The sequence below is a fragment of the Agelaius tricolor genome, unplaced genomic scaffold, assembly GCF_023055355.1.
Source record: "Agelaius tricolor isolate 1412-34295 unplaced genomic scaffold, bAgeTri1.0.p SCAF_6, whole genome shotgun sequence".
Taxonomy (NCBI): Eukaryota; Metazoa; Chordata; class Aves; order Passeriformes; family Icteridae; genus Agelaius; species Agelaius tricolor.
Window position 1 is genome coordinate 22,899,802 of NW_027269266.1, and position 27,012 is coordinate 22,926,813.

Below are 27,012 nucleotides of genomic sequence, written 5' to 3' on the forward strand. Positions count from 1 at the left end.
CAAAACTTGATCTCTAGCTTCAACTTGTTACTTGAATCTGTCATAAGAAATAGTGCTAATGAAAGGTAAACAATGTATCACTGCCCTGTGTTTAAGAAAGGAACGCAAAACAGACAACAGTAACAGACAGTTACTGTCATTGAGCTGTCAATCTTTAATATTCCTGCAAGCTACTCCTCTGTTAATGTTTAGGAGAGTATCTCCTAAAGAGATTATCCACTCCTTTCTGTTTATAGCTGGATTACAAATCATTAGCAATCTTTAAATTCCTGAGTATAAGGAAGTGCAATGAGAAGTGTGTACACGATGTTTGATTCTGTTTGTGGGAAGAACTAAGTTCATAAGCCACTTAGGTACTGAACAGATGGAGGGACAGTAGGTTAAACCACTCCTGATATATCCTAGCCTTTCACTGAACAAATAGGGTTCACTTTGGACTAAAGATAGGCTTTTGTTTATTATGTGTCTGATTAGATCACAGTAACCTACAGGACACAATTAATTTTTTTTCTGGTGGTGATCAGTCTCCTGATTTGGGCACTATGCTGTCTGTAATGTGAAATGTGCTTTGTGTGAATCTCTGATGTGTTTTTTGAAACATAAAATTCCCACCCTTTCCCATGTTTTTCATTGTCATTTTCAGTTGCATTTAAATATTTATATCACTCACTGAAATTATATTTTCATTCTAGCAATATCTATATAAAACTTACAAACATATTCCAAAACCAGCTTTCTTAAATAGAATTTCCAGCAAAAAGAACCACACAAAAGAAAATTCCATGGAAGATTGTGGTTTTTGTTGGTAGTCCCATTTCTGTAACCTTCAACTTAGAGATGGCACACTGAATTTTTATACAGGCTTTGGATGTTTCAGAAATAAATAGTAAAATCTTCCTTAAGACAGAATTTAGGTTTCCTGATGCATGTTGTTGCAGAGTTGTGCTTAACTCCTGTGTTTCAGGAACTACTTTCAGGATGTCTCAAAAAGAGACAAGGTTCTGAGATTAGGAATCCGTCATTACATTCCATTAAAGCTCCATATCACAATAGGGGATTGTCCAAGGGCTCACAGGAGGAAAAGTGGGTCAAGTAATAGTTGATGAGTTCCATTCATTACAGCATTAAATGTTTTTGACAGATGTGCATTTGTAGTCGCTTTAGGACAAACTGTTTCTCATCGAATGTAATGCAGGAACTATTCCTGGAAGTTGGTGCATAGTAGTGGAAAGAGAAAATAAAATACATGTACAGGTATGAAGTTTCTCTAAGGAGAAGTAATAACAACATTTACTTTAATGAGAAACTGTTAGAGAATTACACTCTTCTGTGCAGAGAATGCCTCTTTTCCCTTCCTTGCAGCCCTTCATCAAGCCTAAACTTTCTACTTATAAGAAGGACTTCCAGTGTTGACAGTATGAAATTGTTTTCTCAATTACACCAACATGATCTTTAAAGTCTGATTGCCTCATTTCCCTCACAATTAAGGTACTTATATATCTAAGGTTTTCTGTTTGCTAGCAAATCTGTAACCAGCACTAAGGGGTTAAAAATAAGCAGTTTCAGGAGAAGCCCCCACTGCAGAACAAGGGCCAAAATGTTTGTTCCTTTTGAGGAACAGGGCAGAGGGTCGAGCTTTGCATCAGACTCACCACCCTGATTACAGGGGCAGGGCTGTGGAGAGGTGAATGAGGAGGTAGGATCTGGGTGATAAAAACTTGCAGAATGCAATTCTCCTTTACTCCGAGGAAACACTTAGAAAAGTGTTTTAAAATTGTCATTAGGGATTTCTCTTGATAACCAATGTTTTACTAAATGCGTATTACCTGATGCATTGACAGAGGATTTTCCTGTGCCCAAGCACAGGAGCATGGAATGGTGTCACAGCAGATGAACTTTGAAGGCATCTGAGAACATTTTATCCAGCCCTCACTCACAGCAGGTGGAGGCAACCCAATTTGCTCAGGTCTCAGCCCACTCCAATTTTGCATCTTCCCAAAGCCAGGGAGATTCTGCAGACTTTCTGGATGCCCTCTTCCCACATTTGGGCATTGTCACATTGCATCTTTCTTACTCCTAACAAAAATCTCTTAGATGCTGCCTTGTGTGTGTGGCTTCTTGTCCTTTCCCTCGAGAGCCCTGATGCCTGTGTAATCCCTGCTGTGGGGCAGCTGAGGGTGCTGGGGAGGTCTGCCCTTGCCTGCTGTCACCCACGGCGTGGTTCAGGGTAATCCCACGCGTGGGAGGGACGGCGTGCTGGGGGCACCAGCCGTGACCTTCCAGCACAGCTGCTGGCCTGACCTGCTGGCACTTCACTGTGCTGCTTGGAGAGAGCCTTCTTTTCCATCTTGGAATCTGTGTGGACATTCTGGGAAGCTCTTCAAATCATCACATTCTAAGTAAAAAAAAAACCCATACAAACAAACAAAGCAAAGCAAAACAACAACAATGAAAGACTCCAACCATAACTTAAAAAACCCCTACAGGAAATCTAATGAATACAGCATCTTTTATTTTAAATATTATTTTTAAGAATAATAAAATAAATAATAACATTATTAATAATTAATTATTATAATAATATATAATAATATATAATATATAATTATTACAATATATATTCTATATATAAATATATAATAATATCTAATATAATATATAATATATAATATATAATATATATAATAATATAAAATAATAATTTTAAATAAATAATAATAACTAATAATAAAATTATAATTAATTAATTAATTAAATAATTAAAATATTTTTAAATAATAATATTTACATTTATTTTAAATACGTTACTGATTTATTGGTTTTTTTATCCAAATTTTCCTTCACTTTTAGCTATATTTGTATCTGGCTTATTTAATTATTTAGTAATACATCTAATATATTATTTAGTAAACATTTAGTAAATATTTAGTAAAGATGTAATATATTAATATCAAATATCAATATAAATTTTTAAATATTTCTACATAATGTATAAATATACAAAATTGAAGTTAAAGCACAAAAATAAACCTACCTTTACAATTTTGAACTATTCTAGAGATTGATATGAGAAACCAATATTAAGTTTACATGGATTGAGTACGCTTTTTTTTTACAAGTTTCATTTGTTGAACGAGATTATTTTTTAAGATTATCATGATGAATGTAATTGTCCTTCTTCCACTTAACAAATATGCTACTTCAGAGGTTATAATGTGGGATAACCAGTGAACACAAAATCACAGTCAAAAATTGGTCAGTGCCATAAACAGTTACACAGTTTGCCATAGGCTCCTCCCTGGTCTAAAGGGAGGATGTGGCATTTTTAACATATCAAATAAATCAATCAGTGCATTAGGATTAGCTAAAAAGACAAGGATATGGATAGTGCAACGTTAACTTAATCCTGTGGCCTTCTTTTCTTCCATAAAAATGTGTCAAGGGAGATTTATCCAGTTTTACCATGTTGAGGGATGGATACTAGAGCTCTGAATTTTTTCCCACATGAAGGCCAAATAACTTTTCTGTCCATAACAGGAAATGCCAAGGTTGTTTTTCCATAATGTATGAATGTTTAATTATGTCTTGAAAAAATGGTTTTATTGAAGGTTAGTAAAGATGGAGTAATGTCATACTAGAAGTATATTTTGAAGAATGCTTGTGTAGTAGAGATCATCTTAGTGTTCAGTTTGCTGTGCAGACACATGATGCTTTTTAATTAAAGGATTGCATCACCTCTTGGTTTTTGCCTGTTCTCTTAAAGTCCTTGAATAAGGAATGGGAGTGTATGACTTAGAATATGAGGGTTGTTTGCTGGTCAGCATTTAAGCTTTTGCTTTCTGAATGACTTTTGGGAATTAGTTTCCAGTTATGACTGTGATAATACTGCTGTTGAAATAGTTGAGAAATTAAGTTTGTTTCACCTGTAATATATAATTGCATATGCAACATATACAGAATGTACAAGTGTAGTTGCTTAAATTATGCTCTTGTAAAACCCTTTTGCATTTCATTAGTTTTGAGAATCAGAACTGTTTATATTTAAGTTATTCTTTGGTTGCTTTCAAAAGTCTGCATTACAGAATTTAGCCATGCAGGGTTTTTTACAGCTGTGTGCAATAAACCCACTTGCCAGAGTAAGTAAAAGCAAAATAACAAAGGGGAGGAATATGTAATTAAAATCTAAATTCAATTCTCTGGATACTGTATGCAGCTATTTAATTAAGAGATTATCTGGATAACTGAAGAACAGAAATAGCATCTGTTCTAAATTGCATCAATGAATATTAAATTGTATTAAGAGAGAGAGTTAAAAAAAAAGAAAAGTAGGAGAGACAAGAGTATGTTCCTGTGTCAGACTGTAGATGAGGAAATCACATGGTTCTTTATGAAAGGCTAACTTTTTCCTCTTATTGATGAAGAGAATGAACAGTGGCATGGTCTTGTTTAATTTGTGTTAAAAATACAGAAAAAATTCTTTATTAGCAGTCACTGGTAATTTCAGGAGTATTTTATTTGTCATGGTCCCTTTGCATGCTTGGGTCATGTAGCAAGACAGCAAAAAGAAGTTTGTTGAGGTCTTTGTACCTCACCTGGTTAGGTACCAACATTTTTTCCTTCCCTGAGCATCATTGCCTTTCCTTTACAGTTCATGTATTAGCAATTGGGAAATTCATGAGCCAGCAAAGCTCAATTATACTTCAGAAGAGACATCCCTTGGAAAGAGGTACAGCTGTGCCTTACCTGGAAACCTTTGGGGTAGTTTTGGTGCTGGTGATGATGGAAGAACATCAAAATTTTCCAATTCAGTTTTTACCCTTGATTCCACAATAAGAAAAAAAATCTGTTAGTTTAGCAGGAATTTTCAGCTTCTTAATATTGGCCTGATACTGATGGTGTTGAAATGAATTGTGGAAGTCTCTGTGACATGTTTGGACAGCAGCTCTGAGTGCCTTTAAGCTTCCCTTGATGTTAATGGGTTTTCAGAGGATTGAGCTTGTTTGAGTGTGCCTGCATGAGCACAGCAGTACAAGAGTACTTTAGATGGAGAAAAAAAGTGATAGTCTGAACGTCTCCTTACACTCCCATTGCTACATCTGAACTAGTTTCTGTATTTTACTCAGCTTTTAGAACCCCAAGGGCTGTAAATAGCTGATTCAATGATGTTCTGTTACATACCTGGTTCTCATTATAATTTTTATGGACAAAGATGAGATAAGCCTGGAATTGTGTGGGTGAAAGATCCTTAGGGGCTGAACAGGATTTTTTAAAGCAATTGCTTGGTAGTATCATACCTCCCTGGTCTATTGTTTCTTCTCATTCAATTTGTTTCCTTAGAAGGTCTATCTAGGTTGGTTAATGAATAGTCTCATTCATTTAGTTACAGTCCTTTTTTATACTTTTGCTGGGTAAGCAAAATGAATTGAGAAGCAGCAAAAAGGCAACAAAAGGAGGTATCAGATCTATGAACCTTGTTTTACCCATTCCTACTAACCTTTTTGTCCATTTCCATACCAATCAGGATGCTGCTGACATCCTCTGGAGATGATTCTGGCCCCTTTGGCTAAGCCTGGAGCTCTTAAATATTTTCCACTTTGTCCAGTTTGGCTTTTCCTCAGCAAAAGCTTATTGATTCCAAATTCCTGTAATTTTTTTAATTTGGTATGCACCACTGAAAATTTGCTTTAAATTTTTTTTTTTTTTAATTTGGACTTTGTTTCTGGTAATTTATTCTTTTGCCTTGTACTTCCAATGGTGTCTTCTTCATCGACACCTCACCTACACCTTGCATCTTCAGGCTGCCTGCTTTTCCTAGAAGGGATTTGAAGGAACAGGTGAAAAAGTATTCACTTTTCACAGTAATTTTTTTTATGTTTGAGAGGTCCCAAAGACCAAAATGGGCTATTATGTGATTTGTGTGTATTTACATATAGTTTAAGCAGTAGTTTATGTTATGCTGGAACATAGTAGGTGAGTATCATCAAAACAAGAATCTCTCAGTGTGTCTTAGTGGCTTCCAAAATCCTTTTCCTTTCTAGCTGATTTTTCTTCAGTTGTCTTTATTTGAATGAACTTTTTAGACTTAGTTCACACCAGAACTTACATAGAAGAGGCGTCTGACACTTCTAATTTTGCTTTTATCAAAGCTGAACTTAAATCAACTATATATCATATGGGTGTATAATATATGACTATATTACATTCTTTTTAAGTATTTCTGATGCCATTTTATCTGTTTCAGTGCTTTCAGTCATGGACTTTTAGGGTAATGGATGTTCTTGGTATGCATGTCCACCAGCCTGCCTGCCTGGTTAACTTTCTGTGCAGCACAAGGGACATTGAGCCCACTGTGTTCTTTGTGAGATGATGGAATGCTTTTTTCCAAAAGGGAGAGACATTGGGCATTAAATTCTGATACATCTGAAGTATAGTAACAAGGTTAGATTTGAGATCCATGTCTTTGGAAGGAGGAATGGCTGAGCCTCAGCAGTAAGACACACTAAGAACATAATTATGTGTATTACAATTACTATTCTAATAGTTATTAGGTCATAATGATCTGGCACAAATTTATAACTGTTTCATTTCACTGCTGAAGTTTTGTAGAACTGGTGAATATCTACTTTTGGAGTTTACTGCCTTTATCAGAATTCAGGGGTGAAAATACAAAGTCTTCTCTGTTTTCAACTTCCTGTTTTTCATCATTTCTCAAATTTGGCTTAAAATTTGGGTGAAATGTGAATTTTGGGCACTTAAAATAACTACCAGGAGGGATGGGTAGCTGGCAGCTGTGACCAGCTTTCTGGGGAGCTTTGCTTTCCTCCCCCTGCTCATGATCTGCCAGCCCTTTCCCTCAGGAAGGAGTGCTGTGGGTCTTCAGGAAAGTAGAGGAGTGTCCTTTGGCTTTGTGTGCTCTTGATCTGTGCCTTAGTTAAACCATTGCTGTTTCTTGCACCCTCTATAACCAGCGAATGTCTGGGTAAGGGTATATGGGTAATCAGTGAATAGATGGGTAAGATAGCATATAGCACCTTGCTTTTCTAAGTAGTGGGGAATATAATTGTAATAAATTTACTTTGAAAATAATATTTTTACTTATTTATATAATATTATTATTTTTCTAAAACTACCTGTTTTTATTTCATCTATAGAGTTTTGACCTAGAATCCAAAGTATGACTTTTCAGCTGTGTCAGGACATGTCTGCTGCTTTCATTCATTTTGCTGTTAGATAATGCTCAGCATTTCCATCTGCCTGACTTTGCTGGACTTACATACTATTTTTCTGCAATTTAATTTCTCTCAGAAGTACTTCTATATCTCACCCACTGCTTTTCTTCTTTTGAAGTTGTGATTTTGGCTTTCGGATTTTAAGCTTCAAGCAGCAAATTGAGCTGCTACATCCCCTCTGGCCAAAACTGACTTCTGCAGCTGCAGTCTTTGCTTTTCTCTGGTACTGAGCCATCTTGCAGAAGGTGTATCCTGTACTAACTGTCCCTCTTCAGTCTCAGTCTCAGCTGGTACCCTGACAGACACACTGGATCTGTCCTCAATGTAATTTGTGGTGAGGTCAGGCAGAGTTTGGATGACTTACTGAGTGTTTCACAAAAGCACATCACTGTACTGCTGGGATACCTCATCCCAACTGAATAGCAAACTGCCATAAAAAAAAAAGATGTTAAAAGCACAAAGTCATGCTGTAGGGTTCTCAGCATTTAGGAGACCATTGTAATAATGCTCTGGAATAGATTAAATGTTCTTTTGTTTTATAAACACAATTTGACATCTTATTGAAGAGAAACAAAAGGGACCGAGTCCATCAAGAATGCCAGTATTTTGCTTACTTTTTTAAGATCTGTAATCTGCCAGATTTGAGGTTTCTATTTCTTTCACTGTAATTTGGTGTATGCTTTATTTTACCAGATTATTAGTAATGGATTAAAAAATACTGACGAGAATAGTTTATTGTGAAACTACTGGTTGCTTTTACTACCTGTTTTATTGGGTTTTTCATAGCCATTATTTGAGAAGGGCTTTTTCCACTTTGTTTCTAGCACTTGAGACCCCTGCACAGGGACTGTCCTTGGGTGCATTATGTGCACCACATTGGTTTAGTAACAGAGTCCTCTCAAACTAAACTGGAGCTCTTGGTTTTGTATGGTGGGATCATCAAAATTTAATGAACCTCAGAAGGTTCATGTCTGAAGCCACGGAGCAGGTGAGACATTGTCATTGCTCTGGTGGCCTCCATTAAGGTTCTTACACATTAGCAACGGGCCTTGGAGGTGTTAGACAGAAGATTCCTTCTGTTGTAGCTGTCAGTGGCAAGCTTCTAAGGTAGGAGGAGGGCAGCAGTTTGAGGTACCTTCCATAAGGGAGGGTTAACGTGGATTTAATTATTTTGCATTGCACACAGAGAGATTTTAATATAGATGGTTATCATGTAGTCTCTTACTAATTTCTGGTTCCATAAATAAGCCCCCAGTTAATTAAGCATTTTTGAAAGGCAAAATGACAACCTGTACATTGATCTTACTACTCGGTAGAAGGACTTTCATCCTCATCTGTTTTAGCTCATCAATATAATCAATATAAGCTGTAAGGCAATTAAAGTTTTGCTAGAACAAAGAAAAAGCTTGAATATGAAGAGCCACTCTTGTATCTAAAACACATTTTATGTACGTGTCAGGGAACCTATTTTGTGCATCTGGTTTTCAAGCACCTACCCTGGAAAATGCTCCAAAAAGTCTGCTGAGATAATAAAATACAAGTTTCTTCCTAAACAGAAACATGATGGCTTTTCCATAAATTTGCCTCTTCTTAGTTAGAAGTCATAACATTAAGACTCAACAACTGCTGTTTGTATTTTTATTGCGCCTTTTTTATTCAGTAACATTATGACATTTAACAGAAATAAAATTAAGCTTAGGGCTTGGAAGATGGAGTATGTTCACTATCTAAAAGCTTGAATTTAAGGCACATTTTGACAGTGACCCTTTTTTGGCAAGTCAGGCTTTTAACCTAAAGGTAAGTAAAGTAGGATTAATTTAATACTGTTTTTATGAGGCCTGCCTAATCAGATAACATAATTTTTAAAACTTGAGTTGAAGCAGTGTCTTGTACCTTTCAGGGTAAATAGGCAATAACATGCATGATATATTCAAGTTGCTTTTAATTCAAAGAACTGTCAGACAGTTTTCAGTTAACTGTCATAAGATTGCCACTTCTCTGCATCCCTTTCTGTGACAATCACCTACTGTTGATGTTCTGTATGGTACTATAGGGTTAAACTGACATTTGCAAAGTTAAGTAAGATGTTAAAAGCTCTATATTGTCCAGAGTTGCAGTTGCAATTTAAAGCTTGACTGCCTTTTTCTCCTCCAGTGTTCTCTGCATTGTTCTCCTTTTTATAGTAATCCTGTGCTTCTTGAAATAGGAGTGGTGCTAGTGGTGCTCAGACTTCTAGAGATTTTTGAATTCTTAAGAGGCAAGATTTTCCTTTTTCATCAGGAAAACAAAATGTGGAGGGAATCCATTTTATATTTGTACAATCCTTGTGCCAACACTTTATGTTATTTGGTGACCCAGGAGGGTTGCCTGCATGGCCCGTGTGTGGCTCTGAGGCTCAGCTTTCACACCTGAGAGGGATGGACTCCTGTGCTGAAGCTGCGGCAATGCCTTCGTGCAGCTGCTTTGCTTCTGGGGCTGGTGCAGTTGGTCATGAGCAATGAACATGTTTGGATAATTCTTTACCTGCTGGCATGCACTTTGATTGCTTTTACTCCTGAAAAATCTGTGAAAACATTTCTTGCCATCAGGACTAAAATGGTTGATAGCGTCCTTTTGAATGCTTTACTGCAAGGAATTGAATGCTAAAGCTTTATCTGATTATAGACAATACTGTGTTTGTGGTTATTTAGTTTACCAGTACCATAGAAAAGGCTTTCAGAATTTTTCATTTCATGCTATTTTCCAATTATTTTATTTGCAAGGAAAAGGTGCTCTTTTGTTAAGATTTTTTTTAGAATTTTAGAGTGTTTAATCAGTAACAGTAAGGTTAAAATTAAAGTTTGCGCAATTAAAGTTTTACCAGCTTGGCTGTTTTGATGTCCAACCGTACGTTTATTTTCCCACACCAGTTGTATCTAACTCCCTCATCCAGGACAGTGGTTTTATTCACCATTGGGTAAAAAGCAGCCAGGGGTTACATATACTTTGTACTAATTGTCTGTCCTGCAGTTTTCCAGTGAATGCTAACATTAAATTCATGTTTTTCTTGACAGTATTAGCCTTTTGTTAGCAATATTAAAGAAGGATTTGCAAGGGCTTCTGTGAATTGTTTCCTGTTTTTCCTTAAGTTTGGTCTACAGAGGGTTGATTAAGAACAATAGTCATGCCCAAGAAAAGAGGCCTTTCAGTATTGATGGGTATTCTTGAAACCATAATTACAAAATATTATTTTAGAAGATAGACTTCTAAAAAAACTTGGGTGTGTAAATTCTTTTCTTTTTAACTTAGGGATTCATAAAAATAGCTAAGGTGGTATGTGTAAATATATTGCAGCAAGGTTTTGTAAGATTAGTTTGCTGTCTTCCTCTAGTTATTCATTCACAGCTCTTATTTTAGGCAAGAGTCACGTCCTTGCCAGTTTCCTTAGATGATGAACACTAGCTGACTGAAAAATATTTAAAGGTCATTATTTTATAGGGATATTTGGTATGTTTTCTTCATTCATTTCACTACAATGGGGTGCCCATTAAAATCATGCTAAGATAACTGAAAGGCTTACTGTATTGGCTTTATAGCCTGTCATACACAGATTACACCCATTTTAATCTGCTATCTGGAGTATGTCCAGCTTCTGCTAAATGGTGTCTGTTTTACTTCTAAAAGAAATGTGCAGCTGTTTGTAGCCAAAATACAGTTACTGTGAGTGACAGTGATACCAGCTGTGTGCTGCACTCTTCAGCTGCTGGAGTAACTGAGCTCAGAGATGCCCCTGCTCTCTTCCCTGCATCAACACAACATACAGAGAGGTTCTTCTGTAGCTTTTATAGTTCTGTGTCACTGCACAGGTTAAACAGCACTTTCCCTCCTCTGCTTGGAGGGCAGAAATCTGGACAGAAAGCCACGCCCCATATTTTAGCTTTCCTCACAAAGGTGAAATGTTTGGCTCAAGCTTTACTTTTCTGTCTGAAGCAGGTCAAGAAGTTGCATGTGGAAAACAGAAAGCTCAGGGGGCTTAAGTAAGTTCAGAAAGTCCATGAGTTTGCCAGCTTCCTCAGCCGTCTCTGCTGCTGGCATGTGTCAGGAACAGCACTGAGCTCACATTTAATGCCGTGTCTGTCCTTGTATCCAATAGCAGAGGTCTAAGGACATGGTGCCCTACCTGCCACTCTGCCCAAAGGCAGCGTGCAGGGACTATTACAGGAGTGCACAGTGAGATGTTTGGTCAATACCAGAACAGTAAAGCAAGGTGTTTCTGTGGGGAAAAAATACTCAGAAACTCTTTAAAACTAAACCCCAGTCCCAAAATGCATATGTGTAATTGCATCCTCCCAATTTCCCACAGCAGTGGGTGCTACATTTTCCATTTGGTTCTCCAAAACTTCAAATCCATCACAGATTTGTGTATATATAATGTCTGTAATAAATTTGAATTTATGCAGTAAATTTGGGCACGGAGAGTAGAATTGTGTAAAGTCTTCAGGTGAGAAAAACTCATTGTAGTTTCTCTGCTCATTTAATTTTTCCAGAATACACAGGGTAGAGTGAAAACCAGCTGGAATAGAGACTACCCTTGGGGTTGATGAAGTTAATTTTGCTATTGTTTTCAAGGGGGTAATATATTTGTGCCTGATGTCATAGCAAATGTTGAAGTTGAAAAATGTCCAAAAATAATGTTGAATTGAGTCACTTTAAGAGTGTTTATCTTGAATCCCCACTTTGTGGCATTATTACTGTAGTCTCATCCCAAGCTAGCATTATTCATTAATACCGGCTTATCCCCATGATCCCTCATTCTCTTTGTCTATTCATTTGGATACACTTCATGTGCACATTTGTAACCTTCTGTTTCTTGCTGCAGTAATACCATATTTTAAATTGCACTTAGAGCTGGTATGTTTGAAACAGCTATGTTGTCAGACCTGGGAACGCTTGTTGTTGGCTTGTGTAAGAGTCTGTTACCCCACCTACCATATCAGGAAGCATTAGGAAGGCTGAATTCCTCTGGAAATACAGACTGTCTCATTTTTGAAGCAGTGGTGTGATTAACTGTAATGTAATGCACTAGGTACGGATGCTTAATGGATAAACATTCTTTTGCTTACTCTAGGCAGTTTTTTTACATCTTACTAGAATGCAATTCATTGTACTAAACAGTGTGAATGTGAAACTATCATTAGCAAAAATGCAGTCAAGGCAAAATGAATTCTGCCTGCAGGTGCAATTAAGGAATTGTTAAGTCTAAATATAAAGTAATTGAGTAGTGGTCTAGCATTGAAACCTTTTGCTGTATTACAGAAGCTTTTCTGTTAATCCTCTTACACTCTGCCTGTTTGTCCATTTTTATACACGAGCAATGGCATTAACAGGCTGTAGGGCTGCAACACTCCTACCAAATTAATGCAACACTCCACTAATGGGTCTCTTTTACATCACTGCATGGTGCTGTTAATGTGAATGCAGCAATAGGCTACTAAAGGCTTTTGATTCCAGAGAATCATGAGCGTTTTTGTTACTGTAGAAGAATATCTGCTTGTACTAGAAATGAAATAGATACCCCCTGTAACATCTGTAACATGTGCCATCTGAAATTGTGAAAATATGTTTACCCCGTACAGGAGACTGTTTGAAGGGCTGTCTAATACTGAATGTCTTACTTGGCTGTTTTTTAGCTCATGAGCCGTGTACTTGTATAATTAAATATAAACTTGTATGTTTAAATAAAAGTTTATTGTATCTCCTGAGTTTTTCTTAGTAGAATATAATAGAATTTCCCCCACTCATCTTAAGACTCTAAGCATTATTTTTAGTAATCTCATCTCAGTTAAAAAATTCATTAAGAACTTATCATTAAAAAAAAGAATTCATTAAGAACTTCTCATTAAAAGAAATCCAAACCTCTTTTGAGATTTTTAGAACTTAGTTATTGTGAAAAGTGATGGTGGGACAACTTCAGAGATTTATGAGGGCTGCTGCTACGGTCTGGTGTGGAAGTATGTTTGCTTTTTATCCCTTGGTCTGAGGCAAGGCTGTAAAGTCTTCTGGTTTCTGTCACTGGAGATCCTTCTCCCTCTTCCTCAGCCTTTGCTGTGTCTGCAAGGAGTATTGGAAAGGTGGGCAATTGGTGCCAAATGCCATAGCTGCTAGAAATTAAACAAGGTATATGAGAAAGTCATAAACCTTTGGGAAAGTTGCAATTTTGCACCCTTAAAAAGCCCAATAGGATTTGTATTGATGATGTAATATTGAGAAAATCAGACACCAAGGCAGTCTGTTTCCAACTGGCTCTTTTCTTCCACCTCTGCTTTCTTCTCTGCTTGAAGTAAAGAGATAAGAATGTGTACTATTTATAGCACATTTAAAAGATTTTCTATATATGTGTTTATAAAGAATTGTATTAATTTTTGTTCCATTTATAAAATATTATAGTTTCACAATAAAACTTAGGTTGGATGAATTATCTCTTTATAGTTTACACAGCAAGTGTTCTGAATTAATGCCTGTAATTACTTTTTTGTGTCCTTGTTTTCCTTTGAAATATTTTCTTAGCATATGTAGCATCTGTAAGGGAATAAAATTATGAAATTTTTTTGATGGAGTCATTTTTAGTGAATATGCAGGTTACTCAATTTGTCCCTGCTAAGATTTATTTTAAATAGAATTTTTTATGCATAGTCAATATTTTGTTTCAAGCGTTTGCCTCTGAGAACATTTGTGGCATTTTTACTCTGCATTTAGATCTCTTGACTTGTAGACTGAGGGAGAGTGAGATTGCTGGGAGAAGAAACACTGATTTGTTGATTCATGGTGACTTTGCTACTCTATGGCAGTCTGTACTAATTGGTACCAGAAGCAGCATTTACTCTTGGCTACCCCACGTGTCACACTTAAAGGCAGAAGAAAAATAGCACCATCACTTAGGATGTAGATTGGCAGCAGTGCAAGGATCTGGAAGAAACACTGCAGCAGATTCAGGAATAAATGTCTAGGGACAGAATCTGGAACTTTGCTTTGTGCTCTCCTATCTGTTTAGAGCTGTTTGGACACCAGAGCCGAGATTTGAGCCTGTACTGTGTTTTAATTAATTTGTCAAACTCTGCTCCCTTCAAACAGCCTCCGTTATGTGCTTATTTCCATGTTCAAAGATATAATGAATTATTGAGCTTGCTAGTTTGTTACCTTGGCAATAGAGGGAACTGCCAAGAGTGATAAAATATATTTGCTGTTGGAGATACATTGGAAATTCATGTTCTTAAATACTCTTGTTCTTTTTTTTTTTTTTTTTTTGTATAACATGGCTGTTTGAGTGCTCTTGTTGCAACTACTTCTTTGTTCTGCTGAATGGAGACACTCTCAAGGTGTAAGCAAGTGTTTTTACTTATGCCTGAAGCAGGAAAATTCAGCTAAAGACATTCAGATTTGTAGGTCAGTACCACACTGTGATAAATATAAAGGTGTTAAATTGCTGTACCCACATCTCTAATCTCTCAAGGATCTGTGAGGTCTGCCAGGAGGGACCTTTGGAGGAACTCTGAGCTTGATGGGAATGCAAGATTGTCTCTGGGCTCTTTTCCCTGAAATTATCAAACTACTGTAGTGAAAAACACAAAGATTTTTTATTCTCTATATCTAAGTAGTCAATAACTGACCAAAAATAGACAGCAGCAGTTGCAAAGTACATTTTTGTTGGTAAGTTACAGTAGTGCGAAGTAGAGTTTTAAAAAAAGGCAAGATCAGGCAAAGGGATGAATTACATATGAAGGGTACCTGTGAAGTACACAACACTTAAAAAGTGTCCTTGGGATTTTTGTATGATCAGTAAGACTCAGGGAAGCCACCTCACTAGTCATTTATGCCTCCCATTACACTGTTGCATCCAAGCTGCTGCATTAGAAAAACCAATGCACTATCAGAGAAGATTTAGACCCAGATCTGTAAAGCTCATCAAAGAGAATTGACTGAAAATTATTTAGCCTGTACCATTAATCTAAAACAGGATAGTATTTCAATTTCCCATTTGTATTAGTGGTTATGACCAAAAAAAAAGTGAGAAAGAAAAATCCGCATGGAATTGTGACTCATCACTGTGTTAAAAAAAAAAACCAAACAAAACAAAACCAAAAAAACCCCCAAAACAAACAAAAAACCCACAACAAGACAAAAAACCACAAAGCCACCAAAACCAAACCAACCAACCAAACAAAAGCAGGAATGTTCAGATAAGGCTGTCTGGATATCTTTGTCAGCTCCAGGTTTCAGTGCACCTTGCTATTTTACTCACTTATTAAAACAAACACACAGCAGCCCTAATAGAGGTACATGTTCCATGTGAGCTGAGGTTTTACTCTTCAGTAACAGGGCTTACTTGTACTTGCTAATTACTCTGACCTGTTTTAACTAAGAGTAACAGCATGAAGTTTTTACATGAGGCACACATCTCATTCACAGCTGCAATGATTTTGTATTTTTCTGCTATGTAGACAAGTAGCAATGTAAATTGTAATAAAACTAGTACATCAGCAATAAAAAAGCATGCACTGAATAAATAATAAGTGGATATAAACAATAATTTTCACTGATTCTAGGAAACTACTTAATGGAAACTAGTCTTTTAAAAAATTGGCACCAAAAGTGAGCCAAGTAGCAGGAGCAGGGGAGATGATCCATGTGCAGTAACCCATAGGCAATTTTGGTTCCGTGTTTTGGCCCAAAAATGCAGTGTATAAAATTTAAAATACTGGTTTCAGTGAAAGAAGCCTAACAGAGGAGTCTGGCTGGTTCTTTAACTACTTATACCATGAAGTAAATGCATCTTCATGTCACAGGACTAATGAATTTGTATGGTTAGCCCATGCATTTTAATGCTTGTGTCCCCCCAGGAAATGCCACTGAGGCATGGTTTGGGTTTAGGAGGACATGCTCTAGTGCACAGAGGTGTATGGATCCAAACTGAGATGTGTTAGCACTGCTGCAGGACATTGACACTGTGGTTTTCTACTACAAATGGTCTTCATGATGTTCCAACAGGTAGAAGACTTGATAACTTGTTCCAGTTGTCTAAAACAAGAGTATACAGAGAGAATATTTTCCAGTTTACCCCAAAAAATTGAAGTTTGTCTGTGTGTCATGGTAGCTGCTTCTGGCTTGTCACGTGTGAAGAGGTCTCTCTGGAATGGAGAAGTCTGGGGCCCAGGATACTTTTAGGATTTTAGAAACATAAATCTGCTGTGCAGGTCTCTGCCAGAGTTTCAGGACACTGAAAACAGATCTTTCTCGTACAGAGCTTTCTGAGGGAAACCCCAGGCATGGATTTGATGTTAGACATGCAGTTTCTTTCAATATTGCTGATGTCTAATTCCCATCTGTGTCTTCTTCCTGCAATTGCTTCTTGGGAGGATTTGTCTCCTTCCTTGCTGAAGTGTTGGTGATGGCTGATGCCCACACAGGCTATAGGGGAGCATGAAGCCAGGAGAGCTGCAGGAAGCCTCCTCACTGACTCACTGCCTCTCACTGTGACAAAGCAAACACTTTGCAGAGAAAAAACTTTTTAAAAAAATAGTCACCAATTTCAGACATTGCCAGAGCTTCCTCTCCTCCCTAAAACTATGCTGTAGAAAGATTTTAAAGCAGAAGGTAATGGTCAAATTGTGATTTCCTCATTTACCTTCTTCAGCACAGCCAGAGGGGTTATTCTCAGTGCTTCATTACAGGTAATCTAAATCTATTCCCTTGCAATTTGAATCTCTTCCCCCTTGTCCTGTCACTACATGCTCTTGTAAATAGGCTCTTTCCATCTTTTTTGTTGGTTCCCCTTCAGGTGTTGGAGGCCACAGTTGCGTCACCCAAAGCCTTCTCTTTTCCAGGCTGAACAACCCAACTCTCTCAGCCTTATGTCAGATATGACAATTTTTATCTTGCACAGTTTATAGTATGCAACACTAATAGTGGTTTATGTAGCACCAAGCTGATGGGCCCATTCTTTAGAGTTATCTCCATTCTGACTTGCTTAAAAAAACTTTAAAAACCCCTTGTCACTACCTACTGGTTACTGTTAGCTAAATTCTGTAAATTATTGGTAGGTAAGAGCTATGGGAAAGCACCCCAAACTTAGGCAACTTTGCCTTTTTTCAAGAATAATCAATTTTTATCCTTCTGATCTTACTCCTGAAGATGAAGTACTAAAACAAAAATGTCGGGGTTTTTTCTGAATTAGTCACCAACGTATTTTTATAGTTAGTGGCATGTCTTCTCTAGCTTGTGCTCAGCCAAAGAGAAGCAAATGATCTGTGTGTGTATGTATGATTTCCCTGGGGATACCACCCAGGGTGCCTAACAATTATACCTACTTCTTTCATATTACAGTTTGTTACTATATTGGTGCTGGATGAATCACTGATGACCCCTTTTTCTGTCACTTTAGAGAACACAGAAGTATGTTCTATTAACAGCAGCTCTTCAGGGCTTCTTTCAGTGTGTCACCACTGTTGGCTTTTTGTTTTCCACAAGTGCTGTTTTAAATCCTAGAAAATGTTACAAGTGAATTCTATGAAAACTTTTTTTTTCCCCTAAATACTTGTAGTGGTAAAATCATAGAGTAAGATACTATATTGGATATACTAGAAAAAGAGCTTGCTTTATAAGGAATGGTTTGTGATATGGCTCTTGGGGATGATCCTATACAGGACCCAGAGTTGACTCCTTGTGGGTCCTTTCCAACCCAGCATATTCTGTAGTTGTGACTTTACTGTACTGGCTACTTGGCCAGAGTGGCAGTAAAACCAAATCTGTCCAATGACAGCGAATGGGAGAATTCCCATGAGTCTGAAATCCCACACACACTCTGGAAAACACTTCAGCAGCAGACGTGGTGAAATAGTTCTACTTAAATCAAGTTAACCATACTGTGAGAAAGAAGTTATAAATGTTTATCTTATTTTTAGTGCTGTAAAATCTTGAGTGACAGTTCTCATGACTGTACTGAGCAAGCAGCTCATTACTCTGGTGGATAGACTGTTTCACAAAGAAAGAAAATTTCCAAGCATAAATTTTCTTAACTTCAATTTAACACCCAGAGATTCATTTAATAGAATCAGTCAACCATGAAATGTGATTGCACAAGATGAGATAAATGACATACAAGAATATCCTTCTTCTTCTTCCCCTCTTCAGGGGGAGACAACTGCCTTGTTGAAGGCAGTGGGCAAAGTTATATGACCAGAGTACGAAAGACAGTGAGTTAGTGCCAGGTAGGAAACACAGAGTTTTGTGCAATCAGGGATCTACAATCTCAGAGTGAATGCTTAGGTGAGGTACTAGATAAGAGTAGTGGGATGTATTTGAAGACATATGATAACTTTCAATGACCAACAGTATATTTAGTTTCCTTTTAGTAGTATTATTAAAATACTTCAAAACAGTGGGCACAATCCAAAAAGCCGTATCTTCTGTCTAATCTGATTCAAGAAAAATCATCCCAAACCCAAATGCAGTATATGATTTGATGCTTTCAAAGAAAATTATCCTGAAGAGTATCCAGTCATTTTGCAACAAATCTAAAACTGCTTCCACAATATTCTCATGCCAGTCATTGAACACAAGGAAAAGAATGGTGCCAATTAACATGATGAAAAGAAATCCAGAAGTAAAAATACTCATTTTGCGACATAATTTTCCCCTATACCTCTCTCTCAGTTGTTCTTTGTCTCCAGCTAGCAGTACCTTTATCTCCTTTACCTTCATGCAATTAATCTCTGTTCACATTTGAGGCATGGGTCTCTCTCATCATGTTAATAAATGACATGATTCAAGCTAAATTCACAGCTGTTGTTTTTAACCTGTACTTGCTTGCATGTCTGCTGCATTTCAAACTTAAAGGTTTATGGTCAAACCTCAGCTCAGTATTGTTTTAATTAAGTCTCACTTTATTGATTGATCCTTATTTTCGCTGATTTCAGCATGAATGAGGTTGGGCTTCATCATGGAACCCTTAGTGGGTAACAACTGCTGCCTTTGACACCAAATCACAGAGAAGGGAAGCTGCCAGGGAAGTTGTACCACTTTTTCATTGCTGTTGAGTGGACCCTTCCAGCTGTTTTTTTCTGGTTTTAGTCACGCTAGAAATGGTGGCCTTGAATTGCATTACTTGTTTCTCAATCCATGTCTTTTCTCCACTCTTAGAGATACTAAAGCAGCATAAAACATTCAGCAGCACTGGACAGCATGATGTGTCTTATTTTACTTATGCTTTGCATGTATTTATGAAGGATTTCTAGGAGCATAATTTCGTTAAAGCAGCCTTCTTTTTGCATCATAATGACTAAAAATCCATGTGAGATAGGTTTGTGAGTTCTTGTTAAATGTCTATCCTCTCAGTCTTCTTGGAAGAGAAAATTTAAATGTTTCACATCGATGTGAAATACCTACATCAGTAGGTATTAAAATTAACATTGAGTCACTTCTGTCTTTTCTGTTTCAACCACTACTTCATGTAAAACTGAGAGGGCTTTTTGGTAGCTTTGTGGTAGCCATAACATAGTTAATAGACTTCCAGTAGTATTTAAAAGTATTTTTATATTTCCACTTTAATATATTTACTATTTAAAAGAAATGAATGTGTACTAACAGCTCTTCAGGCAGGTGAAACCTCATGTGGTGATGACCCAGCTCCTGTCACTGCACTGGGCAGCCAGCTGGCATGTGTGCTCCATCCAGGGACACCGTGAGAGAGCCTCCAAGAAGGGCTGTAAAAGAGCAGGCTTCTGGAGAACTTTGGAATGTTTGTGTAGCTACGTAGCAGGGTGCAGTGTTTTATATTATTAGAGGAGCAGTGATAAAGTAAAACGTGGCCACGCAATGATGTCTTCTGTAGGTTGTCTGTAAAAGAGGAAGAGGAAATGTGGGAAGTTGTTTTCCTTTATTTGAAGTGATGAATATGATATATCCATGGGACTCAAGCTCAGTATAATTATTACCACTAGTAATACATATTCTTTCCTTACTGCCAAGTGCAGACAGTTAAATGAATTAGGCTGGCAAACTCCGGTCTCTAAAATATGAAAATATGCTTTTCCTGACTAATGTTTCTGACAGTCTGAATAATCACTGGTTGAAGGCCATGTTGAAAGTATGATAGTAGGTAGTATAAATAATATAATCAGGTTAATTCAGTCACTGTCAAATTACTGCTTTAGTGATGAAATAAACCTGTAAACCTGGTTAGCTTAAAAAAATCCAATGGCTGTGTATATTGCTGTTCTAAAAATATTAATACATAATATGGAACATAATCCCCATGATATTCATAGGTGATGTAAATGTAGATTAGTAATCTTCAGGTCAAGCTTTGTTTGGATGAATGTGAACTGAAATTTCATAAGGCCTAAAGACTAATACAGAAACACTATACAGATTATAATTTCAATGTATTTGACTCTGCTGATGTTTATTAATAGCTGATTAATATTTTAATGAGTTAAATTAATTATTTTAATTATTTATATGCATAGACCAACATAGACATTAAGGATCACCTTTTGAATTTATAATCAAAAGCAATAGAAACTTACACTCATTTGACTTTTACAACTGTACTTGTGGTTTATTGAATAAAAAAGCACAAATTAAAAAACCTGAAGTTTGAATGAGCAGGAGAAATTTGTCTTTTAAAAGCCTTTTCAAACTTTGTAATATCACAAGACAAAACTAGTAGTTAATTTAATAATTTGGAAATCTTTTTTTGGAGTGGGTAGCTGAATGATTTTTGATCTGTTTCCACAGGTTTTCAATACATATTCTAATGAAGACTATGACAGGAGAAATGATGAAGTTGATCCAGTGGCTGCATCAGCTGAATATGAACTTGAGAAGCGTGTGGAAAAGTTGGAGCTCTTCCCAGTCGAGCTAGAAAAAGGTATCATGTCTGTGTGTCATCTCCACTTCCTGTGACACTAACCTACAAGTTTGAGGAAGTCTACACATGCCTACAGAGTCTATCTTGAATTTCCACGAGTTGGTTGTATTCACTGTGGCTTTTTGGATTTCAGGAATTGTTCAGTGAGGAATTAAAGAAGCAGCTCAGAGACAGGCAGTTTTTATCTTCTTAAGAGAATTGTTTAGTGATACTCCATTAACATGATTTTACACAGTGTTTGATGTGATATGTTCATTCTTCACTGGAGGAGTAAAAATCTTGTCTGTTGTTCTAAGCTCCTCATAAGGCTGCAGATGATACTTTTTGTGTGTAATTAAAATGGTAGTCAAATAGTTTTCTTAAAAGGAATCAAAGTAATATTAGTGTTATTGACACAGAAAGCCAAGAGGAACCAAAGCATGAATGCTTACCTACCAAATAATGTACAGATAAATGTAAGAATTTTCTGCTTTTTCTTGCCTCTTTCACAGATGAAGATGGACTTGGCATAAGCATTATTGGAATGGGAGTTGGAGCTGATGCAGGCCTTGAGAAACTGGGAATATTTGTCAAAACAGTAACAGAGGGTGGGACAGCAGAAAGAGATGGCAGGTAAACGAGAATTTGTATTTGGAAATTTTATCAGCAAGAGTTACTATAAATTATGATTTTCATAGGGAATAGTTGTTTGCTTAACGTACGTCATGGTAATCCAAGCTGTAAAGTTCGTCAACTTCATTGGTAAGGTCCAAGTAACTGATGTGGTTATGAGAAGATACTAAATTGTTTAAACTTTTAAAGAAGAACAAAGTAGCCAAAGATAAGTGTTTGTGACTACTGAGAACCCAGATGCTTTAGCATGAGTAAGGCTGCTGATTCCAAACTCTGTGTCACTTTTGAAAGTAGTATGATTCTTAAGGTGTTGAGCTCCCACCTATTCTATTGGCTTCAAGCCAGTTTTAGATAGGCAATACTAAAAAAATAATTCAGTTCAATATTGGATAATTTGGTCTCTCTGCATATGATGTCCTTGCAAAGAGATCTTGATAGGCTGGATCTATGGGCTGAGGACAGCTGCATGAGGTTCTCCAAGGCAAAGGTCCAGGTCCTGCACTGAGGTCACAGCAGCCCCAGGCAGGGCTGCAGGCCTGGGGGAGGAGCAGCTTGAGGGCTGCTCAGCAGAAAAGGACTTGGGGTGCTGATTGAGAGGGAGCTGGATATCAGCCAGTACGTGCCCAGGTGGCCAGGAAAGCCAAAGGCATCCTGGCCTGGACCAGCTGCAGTGTATCCAGCAGCACCCAGAGAGTGACTGTGCCCCTGTATTTGGCACTGGTGAGGCCACCTTGGGTGCTGTGGGCCTTTTGCTGCAAGAAGGACACTGAGGTGCTGGAGTGTGAGCAGAGATGGGGAACAAAGCTGGTGAAGGATCGGGAGCACAAGTCTTATGAAAGGGACCTGGGGGTGTTTAACCTGGAGAAAAGGAGGCTGGGGGATGACCTTATCACTCTCCACAACCACTGGAAAGGAGGTTGTAACCAGGTGGGGATCAGTATCTTCTGACATGTCTCAAGTGAAAGGGTGAGAGGAAATGGCTTTAAGTTGTGTCAGGTGAGTTCATATTAAATATTAGAGCCTTTTTTCAATGAAAAAGGCATTGGAATAAGTTGCCCAGAAAGGTGGTGGAGTCACTGTCTCTGGAAGTGTTGAAGAGGCATCTGGATGTGGCACTTGGGATGTGGTTTAGGAGTGATTGAGCTGCTTACTTGATGGCTGAACTGGATGGTCTTGGAAGATCTTTTCCAACCTTGATTATTCTGTGATTAGGAAATAATTAGTGTATCTGAATGTTTAAAGTTTTACTAAATACACTCCTTTCAACTTTACTAGCACAGACTCTTACTTCATATTTCTTATTTTGGATAGTCTTCTATTCTGGAGTTCAGTTTTCACACCTACAGCACTGCAAGTACATTAATTAATTGGAATAGGAAGCTGTACCATAAACCTCGCCCCCTAAAGAAGTGAAATGGTGTGTGTAGTCCTATGTGCTAATATAAAACCTGATTGCTTCTAGAATTGCTTATTTGGTATGTGCAAGCTAAAGAACTCCTTTTCAACATAAAATTATTCATATCATATGGGGCACGGTAATCTGTGTATTCTACAACACCTGCCAATCTGTGTATTATACAATATCTGCCAAAACCAAGTCAACCTCTTCTCATTAGGAGACAGGAAAAAACTTTACTATGTAATAATTTAATAATGAAAAGGATTCTTAAAAATCTTCCAACCCATACAATTTTTCATTTTGTCGCAGTGCTTAACTTTGTACATTTTCATGCCAGTAAACTATTACTTCTCTGATATGTAAGCAATTAAATCAATTTATCTGCATTCTCCTTTTCTGATTTTAACCATGAATGTGTTGTTATATTAGTCATAAACAATATGAAAATATTGTTTATAAATAAGAGTGGGAATAAACTCTTAAGATGTTGATAATGTCTTCTAAAAAATACATTGCAGTAACATGTTCCTTGTTGAACACCTCTAACTTTTCAGCCAGGCAAAAAATTGTTCTGCTGTGGAAACCCCACAAAAATTTAATCAAAAGACTCTAGGAGGCAGGGGGTTGCAAAGTTTAGTAATGTTGCTTGGAAACTACTGAACTATGTTGTCTTCTAGATTGGGCTTGGAGGGGTCTTTACAGATCTTGTCAATAAGATATCAGGTTGAAGGCCAAGTACTGATTTATCATAGGCTTAAAAATTATGAAGGAAATGAAGCGGACACCTCAAGATGTCATGACTTTATCCATTACTTTAAATTTAAGTGGATGTTTTTCTGAAGGGTATGCTTGACCTCAGCTAGAAGGCATTAAACTCACGACTGGTATTCTTTGTAAAATTCTCTGGTTGAAAATCAGTCACTCACTGCTGCTCTATCATGATCTGTAATTTCTTTTCATCTCATTATTCACATGTTTGAGTGGGCTGCAGAAGTTAATGTTCCATCACAAGTCTGTTCTTTCATTTCCCTAGATGGCATCTGAAAGGAACTTGTCAGCTGAGAAAAAATAATATCGTTCTTTGACCATTCTAATATTTGTGTTGGTTTTCAACTGGCAGAATGTTCAGTCAGCTGAGAAATAGGACTCTGATTTTCTCTTTGAGAGCCTGAGTGATCATTCACTTGGGAAAGGGATATATAATCCTCTCAGTCAGGACCAGACCGTTCTGTATAATAAAGTGCATCAACTGCAAAGGGTCCTGTTAACTTCATCTTTATGAAAAGCCTACTTAATCATTAACACTGATAGCAAAACAGAGTCTCCCACCAGAAGATAAAACTACTTCAGTAGTTGCATCAGATATTCTGAATAATCGCATAGCAATCTTCAACCAGGTTCTTCTGAAGCTACAATTTAAAATGTTACAGTATCTGTAGGATAGTTGTTCTATTTTTTATTGAAAGACCTATCAAATTATGATATAAAGTACTTGTCTCCCCTGGCTAATACAAAATCTGTGCAAAGGAGTCTCTCAGTGATTTAACAGCACTGGCTTGATTCATGCTGCTGTAGACAAACAGGTAGCATTTAGCTATCATATTTAAAGGTTTTGTGTGCCAGTATTTGCCCAAGGAGGGTGGTTCAAGATGAATCCAAAGGCAAGCATGTTGATAAGTATTAGGAAAGGTTATTAGTAGTGTGAAAGATAGGAAATCAGTCATTACACTGAATATGAAAAATTAGACTAAGAATTAGAGTATGAAAAATAAAATCTTTTCCTGGATCAATCAATCAATAGCTGTTTTTTCAGATTATTGTGGTGATGTGTCATTCACTTTATGAAGTATTTTGATAGCATTGGGAGCAACAGTTTTGAATCATTGCATAGTTTTTAACTTGAACTCTAGAGGATGTCTCTGCACAAATTAAATTTTTCAGTTCATCATACAGAGCAATTGTGCAAATAATTTTTTCAATTTTAGTTGGTTTGCTTCTGTAGTTGCTACTTCATTGTTATCTGCAGGCAGAGTTTAAAATCATGAACATTAGAAAATAATTGCCTAAAGAATTACCAATGTTATTAATGCTAAAAGCAATACAATTTCTGTAATTCAGACTTTGGCAATCTGAGCCTAATTTTTCATTTGTGTTTGAAATTAGATTTGACACAAGGGGCCTGGAGCTCCTGTCGGAATGGGCTCTCACGGGAAGTCCATCCTTTGTATGTTGATATGCATATATGCTCCTATATAATTAAAATATATGTGTAAAGGAGTTTTGGAGAACAGTGGCCATAAAAATAAGAGTTGAAAGTTAAAAAAAAAAAGCCAAAATTAGATAAATATTGATGTGAGTGCTGTATTTCTCAAATGTTTCAGTGGAAATTGAAATAAAATTCTGAGCTTAAAATGCCAAATATGGTTTTCAAAATAGGAGTATATAGGCTGCCTTTTTCAAGGGAGATCCTGCCTGGAACACTGTGACATTCTGTAGTGTGAGGCTGCCAAAGAATAAATACGGTATTTCTTACTCATCACTGGAATCCAAAGAACAAAGATGCTGCTTGAACACATGTAAAACTGCAAAGCATTTCCTCAGACTTGACAGAGAAATTAGTGCTCCAAGTACAAATGCTTCAACATTCTGTTGAAGCCTCTGTTTTTTGAAAAGAAATCTTATTACTAATATATCCTAAGATGTTCAATACATTAATTTAGGTATTTTCATATAATTTAAATAGAATTTTTTCATAGCTGTTTCTTGGTTGCTTTGTAAACTCTGTTATTTGGATCAATAGAATCCATGTGACTACTTGAAAATTGCTCCCTTTGACTAGTTCTGGATGTGTTTGTTTGGTTTTTGTTTTGAAACTATTAAGAGATCGTGCATTTCTAAAGAGCAGTGTAGCAGTCGTCTTCCAGGGATTCATAATCCAGGGGAGTTCAGTGCCTGCTGTAGGGATTTTGTAGCAGTGCTTGCTTTAGATAAAAGCAACATGGCTTTCATCTGTCTAAACTTTTTCTGCATTAAACAGTGTATCAGCTGTAAATGGGTGTTTGGTTTCAAAAAGAGAGTCCTCATTACAGCAGTCCAAGGTTTTATGATCGTGTGCAGCAAGCTCATGCTTACACTGGGAATTCATCTTTTTGGAACAAGTTTGATGAAATATCTTAAGATAGTATGTCACAATTGGGTCTGATACTTAAGTTCTTTTCTCCACAGATGAGCAGGTTGTTTTAGTTAAATACTACATTTTTTTTCCATTAGCATGAAATGCCAGAACTATGTCTTATGCTGTTTTTCAAGATTGGCTTAGGAAAGAATGATATAAGAGCTGTTCAAGTATCTCATTTAATTTAATTCATATGACAAATTCAAGAGTTTGTGTTGCTGTATTTCTATACAAGGAAAGAGACTGGATAATTAATTGATGATATTAACTGTAATGGTAACTTTGAAGTTGGTTTTATGAGATGTCTGTGTGCGAGGAATGATGTGGTTTTCATGTTTACCTCAATCATTTTATGACTGAGCTTTTGTTTAAGGTCAAACTAGAAAGATCTCTCTGTGCTAAGTTTTGCTGAAAATTTGCAAGAATTCATACAATTAATTATGCATTTGTGTTTTTTCCCTGAAAGGATCCAAGTGAATGACCAAATTGTGGAAGTTGATGGCATTAGTCTGGTTGGTGTTACACAAAATTTTGCTGCAACTGTTCTTAGAAACACCAAAGAGAAAGTCCGGTGAGTATTTTAGAGGGGAAAAAAGAAATTTTAATTAATACTTAAGATTACTTGGGTTCCTTTGCAGGCCTTTCAGTTTGCCCAGGCAGATTCAGAGGCTTTTGGCCTCTATGTCATCTC

At 36.9% G+C, this 27,012-nt stretch overlaps 1 protein-coding gene across 7 annotated transcripts in view; it reads left to right on the forward strand.

Annotated features, from left to right (window-relative positions):
- PPP1R9A (protein phosphatase 1 regulatory subunit 9A) overlaps positions 1-27,012 on the forward strand; it is a 131,514-nt gene that overhangs the window by 47,409 nt on the left and 57,093 nt on the right. For all 7 annotated transcript variants that reach the window (XM_071429022.1, XM_071429024.1, XM_071429025.1 and 4 more), the window contains exons 3-5: positions 21,003-21,135; positions 21,627-21,747; positions 26,788-26,892. In XM_071429022.1, coding sequence (XP_071285123.1) covers positions 21,003-21,135; positions 21,627-21,747; positions 26,788-26,892 — 359 coding nt within the window. The remainder of the gene's footprint in view (positions 1-21,002; positions 21,136-21,626; positions 21,748-26,787; positions 26,893-27,012) is intronic.